General features: G+C 38.3%; 1 protein-coding gene across 3 annotated transcripts in view; it reads right to left on the bottom strand.

Moving 5' to 3' along the window:
- The window catches only part of PEX5L (peroxisomal biogenesis factor 5 like), a 40,359-nt gene extending 19,040 nt beyond the window's left edge, over positions 1–21,319 (bottom strand). The window contains exons 1-6 of one of the 3 annotated variants that reach the window (XM_054207374.1): positions 21,257–21,319; positions 19,388–19,492; positions 17,879–17,917; positions 4,306–4,417; positions 2,249–2,458; positions 988–1,114 (exon numbers count right to left, since the gene is read on the bottom strand). In XM_054207374.1, the coding sequence (XP_054063349.1) occupies positions 988–1,114; positions 2,249–2,458; positions 4,306–4,417; positions 17,879–17,917; positions 19,388–19,456 (557 nt within the window). In that variant the 5' untranslated portion in view covers positions 19,457–19,492; positions 21,257–21,319. The remainder of the gene's footprint in view (positions 1–987; positions 1,115–2,248; positions 2,459–4,305; positions 4,418–17,878; positions 17,918–19,387; positions 19,493–21,256) is intronic. The other 2 variants (XM_054207375.1, XM_054207376.1) reach the window with 2 other exon arrangements.
- Positions 21,320–26,786: the final 5,467 nt, after the last annotated feature.

Here is a 26,786-nt window from a genome sequence, read left to right as displayed (position 1 = left end):
GCTTTTCAGTCGCATGCAGACAGTTAATACGACAGAACAGAGTCAGGCTGATTCACCAGCAGAGCCCTGGGTATGTATTGGCATGAAACCAGTATGATGGAATGAAGACTTTGCCTCTCCCACTATGCTTCTATTTCATAGCCGGGCAAAATGAGGTTAGGCAATGACACCAGACTGTACCTGCAGTCAGTGTCTAAGAATCAACCATATTACAAGACTTCACCTTGGCATATGTGCATTTTTGTGCCACAATATCCCAGTATTCTTTCTTCCTAGACAACAAAACCCTGGAGACCAAAATCAAGTTAACTGAGCAAAACTTGAGCAAAGCTCTAGGTTAATGAAACACACAGATAAAGGGCAGGTTAAGATACAGGATAAGCGTTATTTGGTCAGAAAACTGCCTCTCATGTATGAAAATGCTAATTATGGTCATGCATAATGTAGTGAATGAGTGTTGCTTACATATCAAGAAGGCAGCAGAATTAATCTACATCAACTGTTCCCAAAGGCAAAGTCCGATTCTTCCCTCATTTACATCCCCTGCAATTTTAGTTGAACTGCGTGAAAGGTAGTACTTGGCTGGATATTTTATCTTGCTTCTTCCAGTTATACACAGAAATTCTGCCCTCTTGGTAGCAAACCCCAAATACACTGGATATCCAGTGCCCGTCAAATCACTGCCAAGTATCCCTTTTTGCTCATTTTACTCATATGTTTGTCATTGCGTTTGGGTCACTGGTTGCCTCTGTAGAATTCTCACCACCAGTTATTTAGTAATTGCACCTGCTACTTTTCACAACATTAAAAATTGCCATCAAAATGTCATTTTATAGTGTACTTGCTTATGGTACATTGTCCAAAATGTCTGTTTGACCGCATTTAATGTAATCATAACAGATTTAATAATATGACTTGTCATCAAGTGAGCCTTTCTGTGAATTAAGAGAGCTAGACTGGAAATGTAAGGAAAGCAAACAGTTGTACCATAAAAGCTCTTTTGATGGAGCTCTAGATGATGACGATGTTCGCTCTGCAGAAGGGTGGACCTTGCTACTCCTGTCTCCATGAAAATTGACATCATCCCATTTCTCTAGCTGTGTCTGAATATCAACTGAAAAATAAGAAAAGAAAATATGAATCTTTTAAAGAAACTACTGCAGAAAATGTTACCTCCTCTGATAAATGTAGGTCATAGTGAAAATGGTGCCACCAAAGACTATATTTTAGTTAAAGTCCAATATACAGAAATGTTGTGCAGCTTTCTAGCTGATATTCTGTGACAGTATTTGGGAATTCACAACATTTTTCTAAATCTGTTAGCATTCATGGTCAGAATGTCAGTGGAGCTCTTGACTTAACATCAGTGATTTGTGTGTAATTTAGAACTTTTGATAAAATTATATTAAGTATTTGACAGTTCTCGATATTTTTTATTTCCTAATTGTAGTAAAATCATAAAAATACAACTTCTTTTAGTGACTGCCATTTAAAAATGACTGTGACGGGAACTGATATTATTCAGTCATATGTTGGACTTGCTTTGCAAAAATTAAATGTTCAGCTCCTGTTTGAAGATAAAGTTCTCTCAAAGAATTTCTGTGCTGATGAGTGGAAAATTTGCTACCTTGCTATAAATTACATTTACCTTGCAAATTTCTCAGTTGCAGTGCAAGTAATTTAGTTTGGATGGAACTAAATTAAATTCACCTTTTCCAAAGCTCATCTATAGATCATGCTTGGCAGATACTGAGTTGTGCTTGGGATTTTTTTTTCAATCTGTACAAATATAGTTCCTTTGTCAAGAATGGATTTTTTTTCTCTTGTATACATAGATAGAGCAGTATTTACAAATATGGGGTGCATTTCTGACATCTGCAGTTCTGAAAAGGACATCCAGTATGGGCCTCCTCTGATTTGTGTGCTTTACCCATTTCCCATGATACCCCTGTAGATTTTTCTACCATTTTACTGAAGCTGACTAAATTCTTTTTTGAAAGAATCCTTTCAAAACTTTATTTGCACATTTAGTGACAACTTAATAGCTACGATGGCAAAGGCAAAAGCAAGATGTGTTTGCAGTGACGAAGTGTTTCAAGTGGTTTATAATGTGGAAGAAAGGTTACGCTCCCTGCTAAAATGCGGTGCAACAAAAAGTCTGGTGTTGCTCGTTATTTTGTGATAGTAGCAAGGAGCAACTTGTGCTAAGTAAGGCTACATAGCACTGATAGAATAGCTACACTCTTACCTAAATCTAGTGAAGACTTGTCTGAAACTCTGACAGTCTGGACTTTCTGCTCAGTATCCACACTGATAAGGTCAGAATTGTCTGTCTTCTTTCTGTGGGTTGAAGCTTTTAAGCCTTCACTTCTTGATGGATTCTCTGATTTCTTTACTTTGTTTTGGGTTTGTAAGACAGGTTCACTAAGATCCAAGAGATCCAGACCTGCTGATAATACTTAGAGACAAAATGTTAGAATTTAATGTTGTTTTAACTCAAATAGCTCACTTTTTAAATTTTTTGTTTAATTGGAAAAAGATTACTAATGTATTTGCATTTGCCTAGAGTAGGTGTATATTTCCTGGCTGAAGATAACGACCAGCACGCTCAAATATGACTAGGGATTTCAGGTGCTTAACTGGATGTGGTTTTAAAAAGCCTGATTTGCATAAAAGACTTTTCCTCTGAAAATCTTAAAGACATCTTAGGTCTTAAGGCTGTGGCTTTACAGATTTTCTTATGTTGTGAAGGTTCCCTGGACAATTGACCTTCTAGGTAAGATTTGGTTAAATCTTATGCTTTATCAAGCGCTGGTAACAGCTGCTTACGGCACTGCTGTTGTGCCACCTGCCATTACGGAAAAAGCTGAAGAGGAGACAACTTCTTGGGTCATGAAGGAATAATGGAATGTTTAGTAATGGTTTCTACTGTTGTTGCTGTTTATCTTTTGGGGGACAAATAGTGAATATAATTATAAATTCTACTGCTATTTCTATTAAGGACTATATCAGTATGAAAGGCGTGTTCAGTCTGAGTTCTTTATTTAAAAGTTGCTTAAAAAGTAACATTTAAAATTCTTTAGCACATAAAAGATAGATAAACTCCCTCTTCATCATCAATTTATAGGGTGGGTGGTTTTGGCCAATCAAGTTGTATTATCTCTTGCAGTGCTTTATCTGTGTTCTTGGTAAATCACTGAATTTCATCAATCTTCATAGAATAAGAAATGTTTATTTTCTTATTAAATAAATCTAATTAACCCCCCCAAATCTGATTGATATTCATGGCAGATATAGGATCTACAGATACTTACTTTTTTACAACAACCACTCTTAAACAACCTGAAATATTTCTATTCATCCCTGTTAACATCTTTAGCTACATATAAAAGGAAAAAAATATTATTTACAATTGTTATTTCAGCCAGTGTTCCATTTTTTGTTATTAGAACTTGCATACTGCTTTAGACGCATATTAATTAGATGTGAAGATAATCATCCAGCTGTCAATTATTCATTTTAATAACTTGTATGTATATAGATTTTAATTAAATGGCTTCTAACAAGCCAATTCATTTTTATGAGATAGAAACAGAACACAGTAGCACTACGCTGATTTTATTGTATCTCAGTTGATCTGCTCAACCGCTTTGATTACCTTTGCACAAATACTGAATAGGAGGAGGCCGATTTCTAAAAACACTTCCAAAGGACAATATGCTTCAAATATAATTCAATATAATTCAAAAGGCTTTCAGGCTTCACTCTTCATTTTTATTATCTGTTCTACTATCTCACCGCAACACAAAGGAGCTAAGAAACGTGTTAGATCCTTTCACTAACAAAGTGTCCAAACCCAGCCTGGATAAACTGTTTTGATATCTCTGCTCTTTTCTCTGACATCCCATTCAAATTTTTATGAAAGAAAATCTTTCTAGAGTCAGGAATGGGTTTGGTTAAAACCAGATTAAGTGTGGCTTACCCATAGGTTAAAATTTTACAAAACCCAAGACTGAGCATTGGTCAAACTGGTATGTGCTTCCTCTTGAACTGAACCAAGTTCCCTTGAATTCAGCCCCAGAGATCTGCTAGAATACAGCTGATTTGCGTCGCAACAGGTTTGCCCTCAAACGTAACAAACACAGTTTCTTCTACTAATAGATCAGGCAATTATAATTTAATACTAGCTTGTAATTTTGTGCAAATAGTAACAAATCAAGAAACCACTTGACAAAAATGTACCGTAATTAAGATAAAACTGAAATTATTTCTCTCCAGTGAGGGATAGCAAAGAATTTCGTTTACCTGCAGTATTTGATGTTACAGGCCTTGCAACAGCTTCTGGTTTAGATTCACAGAGAAAGTCGTCAATGGAGGGGCTCAGAAGGGGTCTGCTTTCTTGTTGCTCATTCACCAGCTAGCAACAAAAAAACCCAGGGTCACAGAGTGTTGCTGGGGTGCAGAATTTAAAGAAAGAAAACATATTCTCACAATATCATGCGCTTTATTTTTGATTGGGAGACAGTAAGATATTGCAATTAGAAGATGTACAAATAGCGCTGGGCTTAAAATAGAAAACTTTAGTCACTCTTTTGGGGAAAAATGATATTCTAGTTTTACAAATTGCACAAAAATAAAGCAGCAAGGTGATTTTTCCATTGCAATTATTGCATACTATTGCTTATAGGGCTAAAGTATACAAGGCCTGATGTAACTCCCCCCAAATCAATGGGTGAAGTTGGCCGCCTCTATTGCCAGGAGACTAAGCAGGGCTTTTTTACGATTTGGAAGTGGTAACTGGCCTCCCCACAGAACTTGCACAATGCCATTTCATCTAGCAAATATGCATTAGCCCATTAAACAATAACCTGCTGAGACAGAAAACACTTCTCTGCAATGCAAAGACATATGAATGACAGTGGATGGAGCCTGATGAATGTACGAGCTTCCTGAGTGAGCTTTGACTGTGTGAAGACTCATAATACAGTTTTTATTTATGAGCAGTTTTCCCTTTTTATTGTAATTGCACCAATGCATTGGTTTTCTGCTACCTAAAAGAAATCTCTGCTATTTCATGTATTAAGGATTAAAAAGACAAAACAGTAAAACGGACTCATAAATAAAAGTCTCCTCTCTGCAATCTATCTCTGATTGGAGGATCAAGACCTAAGCTGAGCTGGATGGATGCCTGATGGTGTGGCCTGCATTTACTTTACCTTTAATAATGTAAAAACATGTGTTCCTCTGTCTGTTGCTTTCATCTGGAGCTATTTCAGCTTTACTTTTATCCCCTCTTCTCTCCTTTCCATTCTGTTCTCGCTCCCATTGTTATATTTCCAAAATTTTCTCTCAGATATATCTGAACTTTTAAATTTAGGATGCTAACATGGACAAAAACTGGCAAAAAAGGTATTTACTCATCCTTATTTTTTATTTGTTAATTACTGGCATTTAGCTACTCCAGTAGCAGGATTGCCTCTAAAGTTATTACAGCAAAACAGCTTGGATTCACTGTTGTTCACTAATTGGTTTCTGTATTACAAAGTTCCATGAAAATACCAGAGCTATTGAAATAAAAAGTTCATTATTTTGATGGATCAAACATTTAAGCTGGTACCTAACACTGATTGACTGTATAATAGGTGCACTTGTTCACTTGCCTAGAACCTTACAGTTTTGCACTGAAATACCAGCTTACGTGAGTAACATGGAAGACAGATGGGTGATTGCCTGCCCAGCTCTGTGTAGCAGAACGTGCAAATGTGGGCATTTAATTTAGAAATCTGGCAATGATACTGTCCCAAACTCTAATTCTGCATAGGCTAAACCCAGACTGCAGATGCACCTTACAGGTGACTTAATCACGTGGCTTTTTAACTCTCCCAATTGATTGTCCAGGTTGCCGTCTCATTCGATGTACAGAAGTTACTTGCTTAATTTGGTAGATCTCAACGGTTGATTGGAAATTGCATTTATACCAGCTGCACACCTTCGGTTGCCATTCAAGGTGGCTCTACAGTACCAACGTTATCTCCAGGTCTATACTTTTACCTAATACTAATATTTAAGACTTAAGAGGACCTTATTTTTATGTTTATGATTTGGTGACAGTCCTTACTCATTTCTGTGCATGAAAAAAAGGAGGTGGATGCCTAGTTAATTCATGTCCAAATTACTTTTAATATTTTAGAAGTTTTATTATTATCAAATCCAGGTATCAGCAAAAATTGCTTGAATACATTCTTCTTTTTGCATTTACACATCCCATTCTAGGAACTAGCAGCAGTAACAGCTGCTGCACTTTTGCAACAAGTTACACATTCAGGTAAACATGCAGCAGAAAGATTGTCAAAGCCTCTGGATCAGCTAGATCTTCAATGATCTGTTCAGTGATACACTAATAGCATAAAGAAAAGTCCTACACTATTTGGAGGGGGCCAGGAGGGAAGAAAGATGTTCTATAGGAATCACTGTAAATGTAAAAACTTCACAGAAAATATTGTTTCTCTATCCATAAGAGTGTATCAATAGGGTACATCATCGCATAAGGTTTGGATGCTTATCAAGTTTCCCATTACTTTCCATGGAAATTTTCTTTAATAGGAAGGAATGGGAGAAGGAGGGAATGAAGAAGGATTATGAGAACAAAGACAGCCAACGCCACTCACTGGAGACAGTGAAGAATAGAAAATCTGAAGACCTACTGGAAAGGCAATTTATCGCCCAAACCTGTTGTGGGGGTAAGAGGGTAAACTCTGGGAAAAGCAGCAGTAACGCTGAGAATCAGAATCATGGAGGGGAAGGAAACTAGAATCAACAAAGATCTGAAATTCTCCAGGGTTCAAGCAAAATATGAAGTAGCAGATGTCTGGCAATTATTTTTTTCTTTTCAAAGCTGGTTATCACATCCCTAGACATTTCTTTATTATGTTGTTTATATAACAAAGGCCTGCTCAGCAACAGGCCTTCATTAGTTTGATACCAGCAGTGTACTGTTCGATATCCCCTTGATAAAATTCTACCATAAAACCAAAAGAAGATTGGCAGTAATATCCACTTCATCAATTTTGCCAGCAAACACCAAGATTTAATTTTTACTAAGTTGTGTCTTCTTTCTGCTGCATTTGCAGCATTTTTGCTTAATTAGAAAACAAATAGGTTCCTCTTCTCTGGCTCTCTTTGTAAAAATATACACTAAATTCATCAGAGATGGGCCACCCAAATGATCAGAGGAATAAAGAACTCATTTTGCAGGGAGACTAAAAGAGTTTGACTTTCTTAGGCTAACAAAATGAAGATTGAGTAAGAATATAATTATTCTTCATGTATACATTCAGGGTGATTGGTTAGATGACATTGGAGGAGGAAAGTTATTTCAGCTATTGAGAAAGGCTCTCACGACAACAGAGAACTAAACTGGCCGTCAATAGATCTGGTCTGGGAATTAAAAGAATCTAACTATCACAGCAGTGAACTGTACAAAGAGCATTTTTTATAGGGTAGGGGGACAAAAAGCCTAACTATTTAAATGGCCTTTGACAAGCTTTCTCCATGGCTGTTTATAATGTGATTGCATCTGAGAAGCGGACTGTGGCCCAGAGGGTCCTTCCCGGTCCCGTGTCCTATGCTCCCACGACTAAGGACTGGAAGCTGTAGGGGTGTCTTCTTAAAAGGATTGTTCCTGTGAAAAATAATCTGCTTTCAACTGACATATCTGTGTCAAAACAGATAGCAAACACATTACCAAGTCTACCAATTCTCAGTAAATACAAACTATGTACGCATAGCAATACAACAACATGTGTTTGTCATGAAGCAGACATTTCATGACGAATCAAACCTTAACATTAAAGAATGCCATGAGCTGATATTTTTGCTGGAGGTAAGTGGCAGTGGGGCAGGTTTCTGACATTACTCTGTATGAGATGCCACTTGGCAAGTCCTCGGTCTCACACTTCGAATTTCGTTTTGCTACCTCATATATTGTACCAAATTTATCCCTAGTTTAACTCTGCTCAAGTTATTAGAGTTATATCAGGCATGAATTTGGAGTAGTGCTATAAAACATTCATGAGATGAGAACTATTATCTATATTAAAGTAATAATTTATGGTTCTCAAGCACCTTTCAGGGTGAATATCACAGAATGCTTTAAAACATTCATGAATCAAGCCTGGCACCACTGCAGAGCTGAGAAGCATTATCTCTACATTGCAGATGAGAGAAGCAAAGCGAAATTAAGAAAGGGGCCCAGCGTCACCCGGCGCTGGAGCAGGAGCCGGGCGGCTGGCGCTGCGCAGCGTTCCTGCCTGCAATATTTGTACACACGCCAAGCGGCAGGGACTCAGCCTGCGAAACCGTTGATTTCCAAGTGCTAACTTAGCCAGTGAGTGCCGTAAATCCTCATAATGTCTCTAACAACTTAATTTTTTCTTTATAAAATCCATTTTGATTAAAGAAAAAACCCACACGCTCCTTTCACTGAAGGACATCTAAGCTCTGTGGAGGGTGATACTCCCTATTACTAATACATCCAAAGAGACTCATCCAGAGTATAAAATACTGCTAAATTAAAATGAATTTTCGGTGACTGACTTCTGCTGTTGGACAGCACCAAAAAAAAAGGTAGTTTTTCTCATCCCAGTACTGCTATTGGACTTTTTTGTTCCAAAAAGCATATATATGGGGCTTTTGTCAACACTGGGAGAGTCAAAAGTGCCATCAGATGGCTGATATCAGCCCCCCTGCTTAAGTACACTCAGAGCGAGGATTATTTAGCAGAGATCTGAGACAAGGCGCAGAGGCCAGCCCAGGCAGTGGCAGTTGCAGTGCTGGAGGCCATGTCTGCCATATTTCCCCTCAGTGCCCAGGACTGTCCAGCCTGTGCTGAGGGGAACCACCTGGGCTCCATTTTCTGTGCCCTGTCACCCACCCCCTGCCCAGCTGTCTGCACTTACTCAGCTGATGTAGTTTATTACCTGCAGCTGCCTTTGCTGCTGAATTGTCCTTTCCTCAGTGCTCTGGCTTGGCCAGTGCTCTTTATGCTGCACCCAGAGCTGCTGTGAGACAAGGAGGAGGAAGAGGCAGCTCGTGGTGGTTCTCCCTCTGGGTGCTCCTCAGGACTAAAGGGTAGGTGGGAGCCCAATGAATTGTGCTGGAGCAACTGGTTTGGGGTCAAAAAAAATCAAACTCTAGGTGGGCCTGGGCATGAGCGTGCTGGTGTGTGAGGGAGATGTGCCTGGGGAAGAGGCACAGTGCCAGCCCCCTGACAGGGAGCAGCGGCCATGGGAGGGATTTCTTCTCTCTCACTAATGTCCAGCTTGGTCTCAGCTTCCCTCGGTCACCCACCTGGTGCCTCTTCCTCTTCCCTGTGGTCACCCCTAAATCCTCCCAGGCCTTCTTGTCTCCCCTTGCCCCACAGAGGGCCCTGCCTGGAGCCTCGGCCCCAAGGTCTCTCCTCAGGCCTGGCGCCTGCATGGGGCACAGCGAGCCCATCCTGCTCCATGGGGGCAGCTCTGCTGGCCTGTAAAAACCTGCTTTCTGCTCATCTTTGGGGCCTCTGGCTTATAGTTTTAATGCAGATGCCTCTTGCGATGCTGGGGTTGGTGTGTTTTACTGTGCCAGAGACAACGTGAGATCATGTGTATGTATACAGCAACTGCTATGGCTTTGCGTTTGCTTTGCTCCCAGTCTACATCTTACCTTGTAGTAAGAGAGTTATGAAACATCTAGGGAGTAGCCTGATTTACAAAAAAAAAAAAAAAAAGGCAGGAAGGTGAAGTGCTCTGTTGTGAAAAGTTCCCACAGAGCAGCTTAGTTTGGCCATAAGGCAGAGGGAGCTGGAGCACTCCTGAGGCTCAGGGGAACAGCGGAGAGGACCAACTTCTTACCTAGTGTTGCATTTCCAGTTGATAATGTTCACCTGCAGAACCTGCCCTGCTCATGGCTACAAGTGCTTTGTCTGCTTTCTCTTCTTAGACTGCTGGCCTTATGCTGTGGGAGTGCTGGAGCGCACCGAGGCCGTCAGTAAGGTAGGGTCCTGGCGTTCTGTGTTTATATGCTCTTTTACTATGTTCCTGATCTTGATCTGTTTGCAGATCGCCATGCATGCTGTTTTGTTTCTTTTTTTTAATGTTAGTAGGGCATAACATAATGCCAGTCTTTAAGATAAATTATTTGGAATCTAAATTGGGGGGTTCTAGTCAGGCATAGGCAGTTAATTAGCACCTATGTTTTGAGCACATAGTGAACTAGTTCTCTTAAATTAAGTGCCTAAATTCCCTCCATGTTCAATAGGGAGAGATAAATGCCTAGAAAAGCAACTCCAGAGGGAGATCCTGCCTGCCTAATTTAGGCTGTCCCTCAGGAGACTCTCAAAGGCACCTAGCTTTCCCACTGGCTATATATGGAATTTATTTTAGAAGGACTGGTTCAAGAGGCACCTAAAATTTAGATGTAATTAGCTACCCAAGTTAGCTGGATTGGATTCTACCCATTTTGTCAGCTGAGGCTGATTGAATCACTCAAGGCACTAATTTAGGAAGCACCAAACTACTAATGGGTAATCCCCTGTATGGTTCAGCAGCAAGGCTGCTCCTGGGCTCTTACACCTTGTGCTGCACTGCCCGCTCAGTGTGCAGGAGAGAGCGTGGTTGGGCTGCTGACTGCATCAGGGAAATGGTCTGACCTAGAAAGCTCAGGGTGTGGTAATGAATGTGTGGTAATGAGCATGGGAGAAAGCAGGAACCTTTTAACTCAGATTTTCTATTGGAGAAATTGTCTTTTCAAACTTTACTCTGAGCAAATTATCTGCTGCTTGGGTGAGACTGGACAAATAGATGAATGAGTCAGACTAATTTGAACAGTTAGTGTTATACTGTTCTTTTAACTTTAACCAGTGGCATCTACTAAAGCATGAACTTCAGTCACTAATTAATTTGTATGATACACAGCAACGGTTTCTTGATAGATAGGTTCTCTGCACCTGTCTGGCGTGTTGTGATCTTTGGTGGCACTCAGTAGGGTAAGAGGAAAAAAGTGAATTCTTTTCCACTAACTAGCTATTTCTAAAAACTGAGAAATTGGAACCATAACTAGAAATGGAGGTTACTGTTTTCTAGGGCATAATTGGAAGTACTGGCCTGACAGTTGTGTCTGCAGATGACTATCTTGGCAGGATAAGAACTGGAAGACCTGCTTTTCCTCTCACTGAGGGAAGTCTGGAAAGGGAACTCCTGACAAAATCACTAGTCCCATGCTAAAAGTTCAAATTGCATGAATTATGTTTTTCTTCACCCACTTTCCTAGCATGTCTATAAATGTTTCACAATCAAATGATCACCTCACACAATTTATTTAATAATGTATAGTAAGTGTGATCACTACTTGACTTTTTGCATCATTCTTGTGCTAGGGTCATACTAATCTTTTCTCTGTCACTCTAGTGTGAATTTATATCCCAACAAAACTGACATGCCAGACAAATATTTGGTTTTCACAAGAACAGAGAATCAATTCACAGGGCACACAGTATAACTGACTTCCATCAAATGTGAATTGCGGGAAGCTCTAAAACTGAGACAACTCATTTGATCCCCCTGCAAAGAGCACTTTGGTGTTGCTACCTCTCTGAAGACTAGTCTTGCTTAGCAGGTGATAACTGGAACTCTGTTGCTAAGTAGTAGTAGGTGTGTGGAGTGGCCTGTGAATCAGAGGTGACAATATTTTACCTGAAATCACACAAGCCAAGTGACCCCCTGGGGCTTACTGCAAACAGCTGATGGAGGGCGTGTGTGAAGTCAGAGAAGCTGTGGGTGGATTACTACGGAAACCGTATTGGATTTAAACTGTATTGGATTAAATTTAAATTCACATGTCAGCTGCGTTGTTTAAAACCTATGCTTGATGTCTAAATTGGTAAATAACATGCTTATGTTGTGTCTTCATGGCATTGCGTGGTGATAACTCTTGCTGTGATTGCTGTGTCACAGTAGCATCCTATGTGTATTTGTAAGTGCCGACCTTATATAAGTTATGGTATATTTTTTGCAAGGTAGAACTAAATATCTCACTGCTCACCATCTCCTTCCCTCTGCTCCTCTTGGTCTGGATAAAGGAAACTAAACATGGGAATTGCAGTTGTATCTGGCTCCTGCATTTTGGCCTTGCTCCAGCAAAGCACTTAAGCATGTTCTTAACAGTCTTGCTGGAGCAGAGCCGGGGGAAAGGGAGGAAAGTTGCTCTTATCAAATTTTGACCGTGACTGACAATTTGGCCTTTACTACTCATATAAAAAGGTGATTTACTGTAAATCTGTCTGTTGCATTAATGCCTGCGTACTCTATATGCTTTTTAAGTGAACGAAGCTTTTTACTAAAACAGATTGCCTCCCTGGGTGTTAGATTTTATTTATTTATTTTCCCTCACTTGGCTACGTGTTGTCTTTGTGATGTTGCCCTGCTATTTGTGTTTTAGCCTCTCCTCTTCCTCATATCGCTATCTGAACTGGAGAACTACCCTACAACACTGATCAAAACCAAAATTAAGCCATCATCATAGATGCTTAGACATCCTTGAAGTAATATAGCCACTAAGAAATTACAAAATGTTCCTTTAAAGAAATGATTTCTGTAATGTCAGTTTACTCAAGTACTTAGTCTGTGCTCTTAAAATGGCTTGCTAGTTAATTGAGGGACTAACAAATCTGACATGTAAACTGAGTAAATGCAGGTTAGGAAAGTCTTGTAGAACAGGAAGGCTACAGAATCCAGTTATCTGAGAAAGCCCTGAAGAAACCTATATTGTGGGAGGAGGCACAAGTGTCATGACAGTATCTACAGGGAACAAACGATAACTCATGATGATCGATTATGGTTTCTGTATCATTCATTGAAATTACGTTTTATGTGGCAACTCCAGCTGAAGGATGAAGTCTGACTTTGAGAACCACAGTTCTCCAATGCTTTTAAATGAGGTGCAGAGGACAAAAACTCGAGCAGTCCTGTTTCACTCACACTGTAGGTATTACATTTGTACTCTTGCAGCATCTCTGGGAGTAACTATGATGGTTGCTTACAAAATATTAGAAAACTATTTAATGTTTTTCATTAGCTGACAGTAAAGAAGGCTGCCAGCATACGGAACTGAGCTGCATGTACAAATTCTTTGTGAACGACCAGTGATGCATAGGTAAGTTTGTAGTTTCAGCAGCAGTGGACTGTATGCAGCCTCATGCACTATTCTGAGTATTGTACATAATCAAATGTCAATTTAGGTGGAAGATGCACAACTGCTGCTTTAAGACCAAATCTTCATGCTATAGCAGCATGAAGACTGTAAAGATGAAAACAAGAGAATTAACAATATCAAATATGTCATGGCCTGTCACAAAATTTAATTTTTGTAAAGCTTATGCCATTCCATCTTCAGCTGTGTAGAAGATGCCCTTTGTTGATTTCCCATGCAACAAAATTCATCTTTTACTGTACCCTTGCTATATCTTTGTGTATAGGCTGTAAGTACTTTGCAACCGCACTGATTTTTCTTGTCCTTTCTGTCGATTTTTCTTTTAAAATAGAGTTCTGTAGCATATCTAGGATAAGGCTGTGGTTTTGGATGCATTACTGTGGGCAATCATAGGAAGCAAGTAATAATTTCTTGTGAAGTTATACAGCCTTTCTCCGTAGGGATCTGTCACGGTGTGTGTGCCTGCTTTGAAAGGTTTTTTGCAGATTGAAAAGCTTGAAACGCAAAAGCTGTTTGTGTATTTTTCTGGACTTGCAATTCAATAGAACAGTCTGACTGTACAAACAGCACATTCATTGAATATAGAACAACTGTAGTACATGGCTTGCAACTCTTTAACAGGATAGTATATTTTTACTTAGAGTATTCATGAATGAAGAACCAACAAATTTCTGAAAAATAACTCCTATTCATAAATAATTCATGTTTAAAAAAAACAGAGTTAAACTGGCATAGTATATTATTTACAAAAAATATTTGTCCAAATTCCTCTGTGCTTATGGAAAGGTAAGGCATTTTGAAATGTATGAAATGGTATGGTTAACTTCTTATTTTATGAAAAAAAATTACACCCTCAATTCCCATGGTAATTTCAAATTAAAATTGTTATTTCATGGAAAATGTATTTAATTTATGTGTCAGGGAAATCTGTATAACTTTAGGCAAGCAGCCAATGTATGACTTTTAAACATATTGTCAAGGCAACTTTATTATACTCCTGAGAATGTTTCTGCTGAAATTATGCATACTGCCCTAAAAGCAATAATAGTGTTGAGCAGTATTTAACTTAGAGATAAAAAAATCAATCAATATTTGTACTGCTAAGCATGCATTTATGAATTTTGTATTTTCTTTTTTACTCTTCTATTTACCCCGTTTTAATAATAGATGAAAGAGTTATCAGTAGGACTTAAGACATATACCCTGATAAACTACGCAAAAAAAACTTATAGTAAATCAAATGAGACAGATTTGAGACTTACGGAAAATACTGCTAATGAATTTATCATGAATCCTTTAAAAAAGAATATAAAAATATGGTCTCAGGTGTAGTACCCCTAAGATGAGGGGGTAAATTGCCACTCTTGTCAGAGAGCAGATTGGAATGTACAGAGAATTATTGTAGTCTGAACTTAATTATAGTCATTACCTAGAACTGGCATGATTTTTGCCCTTTTTTAACATTAATGTATATCAATTAGTTAATATGGATTTAATTCTGGTCTCGATTGGCATAAAAGAGAACAGAAGCTAATTACATTCACTTTAACTTTCAGTCATTCTGTTATAATGTTATTTAGTAAACATTTATGGGGTGGGCTGTGAGTCAATGCAAGTCTAACATTAAGAAGCTTAGAATGAACACGATTGATTCAAATGGGACTGTTAACTTTTATATGTAAATCTGTGACTATGCAATCAAATTCATCTAGTGAGTCCTTGACATACACGTCAGAAAATATGCTAACAACATTGGGAGCAGAATATTAGCTATCTTTACTCTGTTTCCTTTATAAAGTCGAAAGGAAGCATTTGCAAGATTTCCTACTAGAGTTTAAAAAGAAAACAACAGGGGGGAAAAAAAAACCCAACCAAAAAAACCGCAGAACAAAACAAAAAGCCCAACCAACTGAAAAAAACCACAAATCAGTGGAATTCAGGCATTGGAAGTGTTTGAGTATTTTACTCAAGTCCTTGAGCAAATATAAATGTGCTTGGATCAACAAATGGCATGCAAATGAAGTTCACTTTAAAAAAATAATAAAAAAATGATCCTGAATGCTAACTAATACCTCAGAGACTATAAAAAAAGTCTTAAGTATCTGGTGGAGTTAATTGGGGTGTAGTCATGAAACATATCTCTTGTTTTGACAATTTGTGCAGTGTAGCCTGCTTTTTTTTCATGGGAAAGGATAAATTCAGCTTAGCATCATAGAATGTCTGGAAGGCAACTTGAAGACCACTGAGTTCCACCCCCCTGCCCTGGGCAGGGACACCTCCCACCAGCCCAGGTTGCTCCAAGCTTTGTCCAGCCTGGCCTTGAACCCCTCCAGGGATGGGGCAGCCACAGCTTCTCTGGGCAACCTGGGCCGGGGGTTCACCACCCTCAGAGTGAAGAAATGTTTCTTATCATCCAATTTCAACTTTTTAAACTTATTCTTTCCAGTTCAGATTTGAAAAGCAAGCGTTCTGTAGGTTAACTTTTAAAATTATAAGCAGCTAATATCAAAATTCTACTCTGATCAATGGCTGTGTAGTTCATGTACATTTAAGTAGGCAGCTCCCATATTTTTCATTTATAAACAGAAGCGAGGATAACTTTCAACATAAACTTTGCTTTTTTTTTTCTTACTGGTGAATTTTTCATGAACTCTCATTTCTGTTCCGTATGATACCAGAGTATATTTGCCTGCAGGATCATCTTGGACATGAATTGTCTCCTGCAGGTCTTAATACCTTCTATTATCTTTTTAGGGATCCTACCATCACCAGCTTTCCAATTTATGTACTCCAATGAAGACTCTAAACTAGGTGTGATGGATCTGGGACAAATAACTCCTGTGACACTGTGAGATTTGTTTGTTTAAAATCAGGCTGGCAAGGCAGTTAAGCATGCACTTTTTTACTGCTCAATAAAGCAGTTAATCATATTTTAAAGCATAAGTGTGGACTGAAGTACTTTATTGAATCAGATCTTTTGAAGTTCACTGACCTGTAGTAAATTGGGAGTTTCATAGCTGACTGTACAATTAAACTTTGACTCCAGGGGATATTTAAGTTTAAATTTCTCATTAGAAAGTAATTCTGAAGTGAGCTTTTTTTCTCCTGACAAATGCAAAGAACCTGTGAAGAGGTTAAACAAAAATTTTGGTTTTGAATTCAAATCAAGCTTTTATGCAGAATTTTTCTCATTAATTTCTCTGCTTCAATTAGAGGTATATTGGTTCGTAGCTTAACTTGCAGTTAATCTTTGAACTTTCAGCAAACTTTCTTTCACTTTTTCTAGGTTCTATTCATATTAAAAAAATATGCAAAATACCTTTTTTCACTTGTTCCAGGCTCTTCTGAATTCTTTTTAAAAAGATAAAGGGAGACAGCAACATGGTATAGAGCTATGTTCTACACAATCCCATTAGTACTGAAAGCTCATGCTCTGTTGATGCTTGAAGTGTTAAATTTGGCAACTACTGAATGCTTTCTCACACCAATAAAGTGACTTTAATTGAAAGTAATTGAGAAAATTAAAAAAAAAAAAAAGGGATACTGAAAGGCCTATTGAATTATCAAGAATACCCCTCTGCTTATTGGAGTATACTCATTACTGCTGGAATGATGGTCAAGATTCCTAGTTGCCATATATTGGCATAGCCCCACTGGAGTCTGTAATACTTTTTTGGTTCATGTTATTTGAAGATTTGCCTCCAGATGTGATGATATAAAATAGTACCTGATGATATAAAATAAGCTGTGAATTGGAAACGTCATTAAAATTTAATTCACAGTATTTACATCGACAAATAAGTGTCATATTTGAGAAGCAGCACTTTGCCAAGAGCATAACAAAAAAAATGCGAATATTTATCTGGCTTGTTCTGTGTTGGATATGTTTTTAACATTTTCCAGAGGAAGAGAGAAAACAGGCATCTCTAAAAATATAAATTCAGGGACATCCACACATTATAACTATTTCTTTCAAAATAAGGATTTAGTCTTTTCTTTGTGTGTCAGATTCCACTAATGCTTCCTGTGGAGTCTTCTTCCACAGCCAGATACGATTAAATCCTACAGTCATTAAGGATTTTGGAAAGAGATTTCACTTTTCTTTTTCCTTTCTTTCAGAAAAGCCAGTACTCCTCTATCTGGGCTTGATCCGTGCATTTTATTTGCAGGTTTCTTGCTTAGCTAGTTGTAGGGATGGAGCAACATGGATATCTATGTAAATACTTCTCTCTTAAGAGAGACTGGTGCCTGTACTGGGTTTGGTGGTGGTAACTTTGGAAGGACCAGGCCTTATTCTCGTGCCCCAATTCACTCTGGCTTGGGAAGCTTGTTTGCAGCCAATTTGGAACTTGCGTGTTTCACCCTGTGAGCAGCAACCACATCCATCTGTTTCATCATGTAAAGAGCAGACAAAAACACTGGGATGGTGATGGCTAAATGTATATCACAATATAGCGGTGCGTTATTCTGAATGAATGGTCTGAACGAGAGGTTTACACGGACACACTCAAGAGGAAGCATCTCAAAACAACATTACAGCCAGACAATTAGGATACAAATGATGTATGCAATACGGTCACGTAACTGCACATCACACATACATGATGCAGAGATGGCTATGGAAAATACTCACTTTTTCACTTGATTCTGCTTCCTTTTGGCTTCTGCACCCCTTTGGTGCATAGCAGGGAAGTAGGTATTTGTGTTTAGTGGAAGAAATTACACTGACTAATAGACATAAGCATTTTACTCACAAATTTATCATAGACTATTGCTGCGTAGACTGACAACCACTACAAATGGTGCATTAAACATTTAATGAACCCAGGCTGAACTCCTGGCCCTGTTGAAGCCAATGGAAGTTTTGCACTTTTTTTTTTTGGGGGGGGGGGGGGGGGGGGAGGTTGGGTAAAGGAGGCAGCATTTTATGTTGGATTCTAAGTGTTTGTTAATCACTTAGTAGAAAATTAGAAATGATGCCTCAAAGGGAGCATCCTTTTCCTTTGTGCAGTTACTTCACGGACATTAGAGTTCACCACAGGCAAAATATGGTGTTCAACGGGGGCTGAGGAGGAGATTTCCAGACCTGGTTTCCAAAGTAGTAGATGATATTTCTACAACGTTTGTGTATTAGTGCAGCACATCTGTGATGCTCTCTAAGAGGAGGATGCACTGGCCTTGTGTGCATCTTAAATGCTTTCAAACAGCATAGTAGCTGTTATCCTGAAAATGTGGAAGGAATAAAACAGGAATGTGGATCTTGTTGAAGGCTCTCACAAAAGAACAATTTATGTGGTAAGATTACTTCCATTAAACCTCCTGATGAGTAGGAGTAACTTGTGCGTGCTAAATATTAAGAGTAAAATAAAGGCACTTGCTTGGGGAACAAATTCATGTATGTGAGCGACAGGAGGGAATAAAACCAACTCTTGTAGTGAGATGGAAGTGCTGTGTTTTACGGTAGTGTTCAGTCACTGTCTTCAAGAAACTAATGACAGCACATAAGGTTTGATGGCTCCTCCCAGGTGTAAGGTTTAGCGATGGTGTTATGTCCTTCCTTCGCCTGGAGTTGTGGAAATGAAAGCAATGGGGTGTGCAAAATAACACATTCTGACCTGGACCAGGAGCAGAATCCCAGTGAGAGTTTAGGGATGGGATCCGAGATATTGAAAAGGATACTACTGTGAAGTGGTTCTTTCTTATTTTATATATGCATTGAGTATAAGTATTTTATATATGTAGTGCAAATGAATATTTGTGGTGTGAATATTGAGGGCGTGAATTATAATTGAAATTTTAAATTGGTTTAAAATAATTTTCTGTTAATGGACATATACTGTACTTTCTACAGATCCCTTGATTTAGGGAGGAAAAAAAAAGCATTTTTGCTTAAGTTTTCATGTCAAAACATCTAAACCCCCAAGTGATTACATTATTTATTTTACCCCATGCTATTTTTCCCCACATGGGCGAGGAACGGTGGTGACACTGGTGTGAGATCCTCGAGTAGATTTGTCCACCAGCTCTGCTAGGACTGCAGTTGCACCGAGGGGAAGCCCAGGAGCGGCCGAGGTTCCCCTCGGGCTTCGTGTGCCGTGTTTCGCGTGTCCGCGGCCTCCTCAGAGCCCCGCGCTCCGCCCACCTGTGATGTCATAGTAAGGAGGGGCTTTTCTTCTGCAGACTCCTCCCTCGGAATCTCCTTCATCACCATGGCAACAGCCTTATCTGCCGCCCTAGAGCCTTTCCCCTACAACAGCGAAATCAACAATGGCGCGAGTCAGCAGCTGGGCTGGCAACAACCGCCTCCCAACAACACACCCCACAACCAGCCAGGCCTTGCACTGACGGTGTTTACAGCTGGAAGCAAACCTTGGCTGAAGGTAGAGTACACAAACGCAGTTTAAAAATAGCAATAATTTATCTGTGAAATGGTTCGTTACCAATGCGGTTGGGGTCTAGCCGTAGTCCCGTGACTCGTTAGAGTTGCCCCATTGAAGTCAACGGGAATACGGCACTGCCTTGGTATGGGGCAAGGCTGGCTGGAAATACTCCAGTGCCAACGGAAGGATTTGGACCTTCTGCAGGACAGGATCTCCACAGGAGTAAGGTCTGCAGGACCAGCCGCATGATTTAATTTGTAACCCAAAAGTTTATACCTGAAATACCTGTTTTTTTGCTTAAAAGTAGCTTCAAGCTGATTTTGCAAAGAAAGCACAGATCCTTGTAGTTCACTGAGGCAAATGCTCCCTGAAATTTGAAAGTATAACCTATAGGGCTGGGCCTACAGTGTTTATAGCTCTGGTAACATTTTAAAATAAGCAATTTACATCATATAAACAGTCTGGTTTTTGCTAACAGAATATATGGAGCCAAATTCTGCCATCATAGGCATTGTTACAGTTCTCCAAAAAAAAGGTCATTGGTGTTGAACTTTAAAATTTTTTTTTTAAACTTCACTTTTCTTAAAATTCACTTAATGTATTATAAATATTCAAGACAGTTAGACTGTTTTAACAATATTTAATTTTAATATTGTAGCCAAACAAAAAATGCACTGTTTGTGCCATACTCTCTTTGAAGCCATGCTCTTTATTTGAAAAGGGTATTTATCTTCTCAATTTCACATGGACTTCTGTATTTTGATCTCTTACACTCTTGTGAGTGACAAAGAAGGTCTGAGCACTACAGATAAAGCATAACAGCAGAACTGTATTATGCTCATGACCCTGGGTATGTCCTTATTTTTATACTTATTAAGCTCCCATTGATTTCTGTGGAAGTTTTAGCTGTGCAAAGACTGCAGGATCTGGCTCCATAAAAGCAGCATTTTACACTAGACTCAAATACATTTAAATACTTAAAAGTCTATTAACAGAAGGGGTTCTTTACTACCACATCATATACTAGAATTACTGTCACTAGCACTGTATTCAGTGTCCAATAAAAATCCCGATGCTACTGCTTATACTGAACTACAGGTTGTTTAGAAACATTTCATCAATTGCAGGTAAAACCGTTACATTCTGTCGCGGGTTTTGAGCAGACTTTTTTAATCATTAGGTCAATGTTAGGTTAGCTTGCTTGTGCAACACATCGCCGTTACCCTACAGAGTTCTTTGCATGCTGCAAGAAATTCTCAGAGCAGAAGTGTCATAAATGATAAGCATGCTGGATTTGTGATGCCTTTGATATCCAAAGAACTGCGAAGTTATTGTAAAATTAAGTATACTGAGTTCAATGAGAATTACTTCTAATTAGTACGCATATCAAAGGTTCTTGGCCAATTACGTATCGCTTTGTTCATGATTCATATGGCATATTCCAGGTCTATGAAGCTTGTTTCTAGCATGACGTGTGGAGCTATCATTAGCTAGCTCTAACAACATGCTATTTGATCTCTATAAAATGTAGGCTGTTTGTGCTGAGTGATAGAACAAAATAGTTTATCAGCTAGAAAGGATGCATTGGAAAGCATGCAGTGCTTTTTATTTCTTGCAGAGTAAAAACCCACCAAAGCAAAGGTCAGGTCACTTTTTTGAAGACAGAGCCACTTTTTCTTCAAGGTTTCACCTACTGCCTGAAAAGAGTCATGATACTCGTATTAGTGCCTGCTTTTAATCTTTCATAAACATAACTCTGCCGACCCCTGGGAGTGGCTGATACCATATATAATCTGTCTCATCAGTTTAAAGTGGCTATAGTACAATGTAGAACAGCTGATGAATGCCCCTGTGGTACTTTTTATGAGCAGACTCTGTATTTCTGCTAGTCAAAGCAAGTGGTTCGATGCTATTTTTTTTTTATTAGGGCTTTCTTTCAGCTTTCCTAAAAGACTACATGTAAGCCATGTAGATTTATGTCTGACTACTCGGCCTATGGTATGAAAAATGTCACTCTGAAACATCTAGTTAGTGGCAATTTCCTGCATACCAAAGAGAGACACTGCGGTGAAGTAGTTTAAATTTTGAGATTATGGTGGAGAGATACACAGGTGATAAGTTCATTGGAAAATCTATTTTTTTTTCTATGCTGGTGACTAAAAATGGATTTTGTTGTCCAACATAAGGTATGTAAGCTTGAAAATTTTGGTCTCTGTATTCACTACAGTGAATACTACCATATTCAGTCCTTCCCAATGAAGTGATTAGGCAGAAGAATTGGAGAGGAGTAAAAATAGTTTGTTTATGATCAGGACAGCCTTGTTGCTGTTGTGAATTGCAGCTGAAATTAAAATCTCTAACACATATATTACAGTAACTATTGAAGAATTGGTCTTTAAAAGAAAAAGTAAAAAAAAGTGCAATTTACTTCGCCTCCTTCAATGTTAAGTGTTTTTTCTTAGCGTTTTGGCTTGCTGTATGTATTTATCTGTTACAGTAGCTCACTGCTCAAACCCTCTAATTCTGTAGCAGCTAATTTTACACTTGCCAGGTCTTTAAAATGAACAGTTTGTTGATAGTGTAGATTTGTAAGGTAAGTTATTTTCTCATGTACTATTTTCTGCAGTATATAGTTGGAAACAATTGTGATGCAGATCATGACAACCCGTGCACAAATCAAGACAAACACAAATTGATGAAGGAAAAATGTATTATTTGTTTTCATAGAACCTACTGCTTAGGGGAAAAAGTAAGAAACATGCCAGTGTTTCATTATTTCATACATTTAAAACCAAACAGTTCCTTTAGGTGATATCTCAAGAGCAAAATAAAGAGGAGAGCCCAGAGTATTCCCATGATGCTAAATATTTATAATAGAATTGGGTTCAAAACTTAATAACGGTTTCTCTAGGTTTATCCCTTGGGATCAGATAATGGATAGTAATAGACGTTTTCAAAGGAGTATGCTGATTTGGCAGGATTTTGTAAGGAAATACTCTATTTTTTGCAGCTGGTGTTTCTGAATAGTTCCAAATCAAATTCTGTACAAGTCACAGTATTTACATGTGGTATTTAGTAATGAGTATTTAATTAAGCTACTGTAAGAGCATGTTAATGTAAATTTCTAGTTAAGCATACAGTTTTGTTGTTTTTAAATCAGTGATGCCTGTAGCTTTGTAACCTTGCTTATGTATGAGAAAGCTTTTCTTTTAATACATGGGACCAGTAGATCACCTTCAAGTCACGATGGGGGGGTCAGTTAGAAAGAATACATGGTCATACTTGCTACTGTTTGGAGAAATACTATATAATTCTGTAATTCTTCTATTCATTACAGTTTGCAAATTTGTTCTTGTATATGAAAAGCCAATGGCCAGTGCCTTTTAAATATTTCATATTTTGACAACAGTATTTATAATGATTAATTACGAAATTCTTTGTCATCTTCTGTGCAATAAAAGGATTTTATCTAAATCCATAACATAATTCACAACATAATTATAAGTTTGCTTTTGACTAATACTTAAGGTACTGGAGTCCCAAATTCACCTTTCAGGAATATTTATGCCACTTGTTCTTGTGAGAAAGTGAGCAGAGAGAAATTGAGGGAGTGATCACGTGCCTTTAAAAAAATTATACACAGAGAAAGAAATTCTGCCTTTATATATGTGCTGCTCCATTTATTTTATGAAGATCCTACCAAGCTGTTTCAGCTTTACTTGACACACTACAATGCATCACTATTCAGTGAGCGGTTGCAAATCATCTCAACATGGGTATGCTTTAATTTAAGCTTTTGTAAAATAGAAGTTTTAACACAGCTTCCCTTGTAAAGAAGTTTGATAGGAAAAAAAAATATGCAGACAGCGCTAGTATACGTATGATGTGATTACTGATTTCCTGTGGCATCTCTCCTTTCTAGTTCAGGAGAAACAGAATAAAAACTTTCTGTATTTATGAATAGAATGCCAAAAAATTGACCAGCTATCCTGAATTTTTCACATTGGGCTATTGAATTGAAGTGTGGTGTGGTTTTTTTTTTTAAAAAAAAGCAATAAAAAAAACCACCAAGTACTTTTCAGTCCAGAGTATCTTGAAGTACTGATCTGCTCTTTCAATAGCTTTAATAGGTTGGGGAGGGGTTTTATAAAGCAAACTTTCTGAAAGATGCATTAGTGGTAATGTGAAGTTATAGGAGCTGTAGTTCCTCTTTGTTAGGAGAAAGACCAGCCAGAGCTACTGTACGTGTTGGACTTGGGCAGCTTGGCTGCTCTCCACGTCCCCAGGCAGCTGATGCATTAGAGTACCAATTAAGCAGCCTATTCAAAATGGATTTATGCACCACAAATCTTTGTGGTTTGTGCAATTTAAAAATAAAAATGAAGGAACAGGCCTGACTTTATTGTTTAAAATTATGCAGTGCTAACGCTTTTGCCTCTCAAAATGAGCACACACAGCTATGCAATGGTACTGTGAGAGTTCTAGTGTCCACAAAATGACTGTGAGCTCTTGATTTCACATGGGATCTGTGTTCAGTACTTTGTATTTTTCCCTTCTCAGGCTGTTCTGAGCATGTTTTCTCCATATGTCTGTCTTTTCATCATCTATGCTTTTCTACTGTTTTCTAGTGGCGTTATATCTTGCATCTTATATATATCATTAAAAATAATGAGAAACCATATGGTGAGGCAGTTCTATGAACCAATACAAGATGGATATTTAAACAAAAAAAATTTTTTACATCAAAGCTCTTAATAGTTTTTTCTTATAAGCATAATGGTGAGGTATACGTCTAAAGTAAATGGGAACGTAATTCCTTTTAGGCAATGCTCAGTTGAGTGTGGTGTGGAGACATCTGGACAAGCTCTGTCCCCTGAACTGGAAGCAGTAACGTCAAGGTAGACAAGCTTTCAGGCCCTGAGCTGATATCGTACTTGCGTCCTTTGGAACCTCTTATCAAGCTTTCTGTTAGTGATGGTCCACCCTCTCTTGACTTATAAGAATGAGATACTAAAGGTCATGAGATTATGATGAAATAAAAATAGTATTGGCTGCGGAGATGGAATCTGGTGTAGGAAGACTTGCCTAAGAAGTAATTTACAGTAGGGCAGCTAAATCCGTATTGCTGAGTTCAAAGCGTACTACTCATCTTTCATTCCTTTTTTTTTTCATTCTTATGTTGATGGAATAACAGATTTCAATATTAATATGGGAAGACTTTTCCTTTCTTGGCAAAGAAAGAGATAATAGCTGATAAATGGGAATCATCACAAATGTTCACATTTACCTTCATTGGATTGTATCTTATGTTCATTTAAATATTAATACTGTGGTTAAATCACATTCCACTTTGAGAAGAACTTGCATTGCAATGGCATTGTTAGGTTTTCTGTTTATTGACCATCAGTAACTGTTGCGTTACATGAGCTTCCTTTAGAAGTTCTCTCATTCTGATGCCTATAGATTCATTCTGAAAGCCAGGTGGGACTGCTTCCGAAGCATCTCTGGTGAAAGCTCTGCAAGACTCATTTTGCTCTCAAGAACTTATGCAAAATTATTGTACTTAATGCATGCGAACACGTTATAACTGGAAATTAATAAACAATTCTGTCAAATCTAACTCATTCTCTATAAACTAGGATGATTCTTGCAGGCTAATAGGAGGAAAAGTCAAAAAGTTTTATTTGGAATATACCTAGGCAGTGTATCTTTTTGAGCAAGGTAACACTTTCTAATGTTGGAAAAATAATGTTGACCTAACTGTAAACAGTAAATCATAAATCCAGCCTGAATGTAGAGCAAAGTTGGTAAGTACCAGAAGAGCGAGGTTTGGGACAGAACTAGCTGCTTAAAGGTTGTTTAAGGTCCTTTTATGAGCGAGTTATATAATGTGACAGCAGGGTTGGGGAGACATTTGCAGCCCTTTGCATTCTGTGTAAGCGTCATCTTTTAATCAGGCCATTGTGAATATGTAGAAACTATCTTTTTAGCACTTATTTGATTGACTTCTTGATAATTTGGAACTGCGTTATCAAAGGAGCGAGTCTTTTGACTGCACAATGTTATTTGACTTCAAAAATTTCAGGGAATAGCTGTAGAACTTCTTTCATCTCTGCTTAGTCTGTGTCAAGGAACACTGTGAAATCATTGGGTTTAGCAACTGGCAGTTTCAAATTTGCTTGGTAGTCTTCAGGGAGAATTAATACTAAAATATTTTCTCCCTCTCAACTGGGGTTCATTTTATGTTGACTTTGGTACCATGAGCCCCAATCATAACATACACATAATAACAAAGAATTAGTTTATTACTATGATAATACGTGTACTGAATATGGATAAGGCATTCCTCTAGTACTAGTTCAAGTGAAATTCAAGGAGCTCAGGTCGCTTTCAAAATAAACAGATTGGTGACAAACGCTCTGTCCATTGTTTAAATGTGTGTTTACTGCACACGTGATGTGTAACCTATGTATGTGGCTCACTCGCTTCCTCCCAGCACGTGATGTCTTGTTCTCTAAAGTGTTAGGGGTTCCTCGCCTCTGAAAGCTGCTGCACAATTTCTAATGATTTTGTTTCATTAAGCGTTCAGAGAACTCAGACAAACAGTCTATGGCAAACATAGCAAGATTAAAGGCCATACAGTAAGTCCAAATTGATACACATAATACTACTGATGAAACAAGTTCTGCTGATATGAATTCCAGTTCTGTGCGCTTCTCCACATGTTATCTTTAGTGGAGTTTGTCAGGATGTGGTTCACATTGACAGAAGGGCTACAGCGGTGGCAGACACTAATGATAAAGTTAGGAGCAGATAGCTCCTGGAACAGAGAAGTTCTGCCATGATGTACATGTGTGTGTAATGTAGAGCTTGCTTGCATGGCACAGGAGTGGAGAGGATATAATTCCAATGACACTTAACCACATAGATGAACAATTGGGCATTATATTTCATCTGCTTTTTCCAAATGATGATTTAAATCCCACTTCCTAATAAACAGTACTGCCTGAGTTATGTATCTGTGCTGGAACTGTGGTACTTTGTCAAAAACTCACATCAGTGAGAAAGCAGTGAAATCTGTGCCTTAAAACATTTGCTGCACGTACATTCTGATTGATAATTAGCAATGTTACAGCACATAAGAAACTGGGCAGGAGATAA

Source organism: Rissa tridactyla, chromosome 6, assembly GCF_028500815.1.
Source record: "Rissa tridactyla isolate bRisTri1 chromosome 6, bRisTri1.patW.cur.20221130, whole genome shotgun sequence".
In the NCBI taxonomy this organism is placed as follows: Eukaryota; Metazoa; Chordata; class Aves; order Charadriiformes; family Laridae; genus Rissa; species Rissa tridactyla.
The sequence above is the reverse complement of the archived record's forward strand: the minus strand, read 5'-3'. Positions and strand labels throughout refer to the sequence as shown.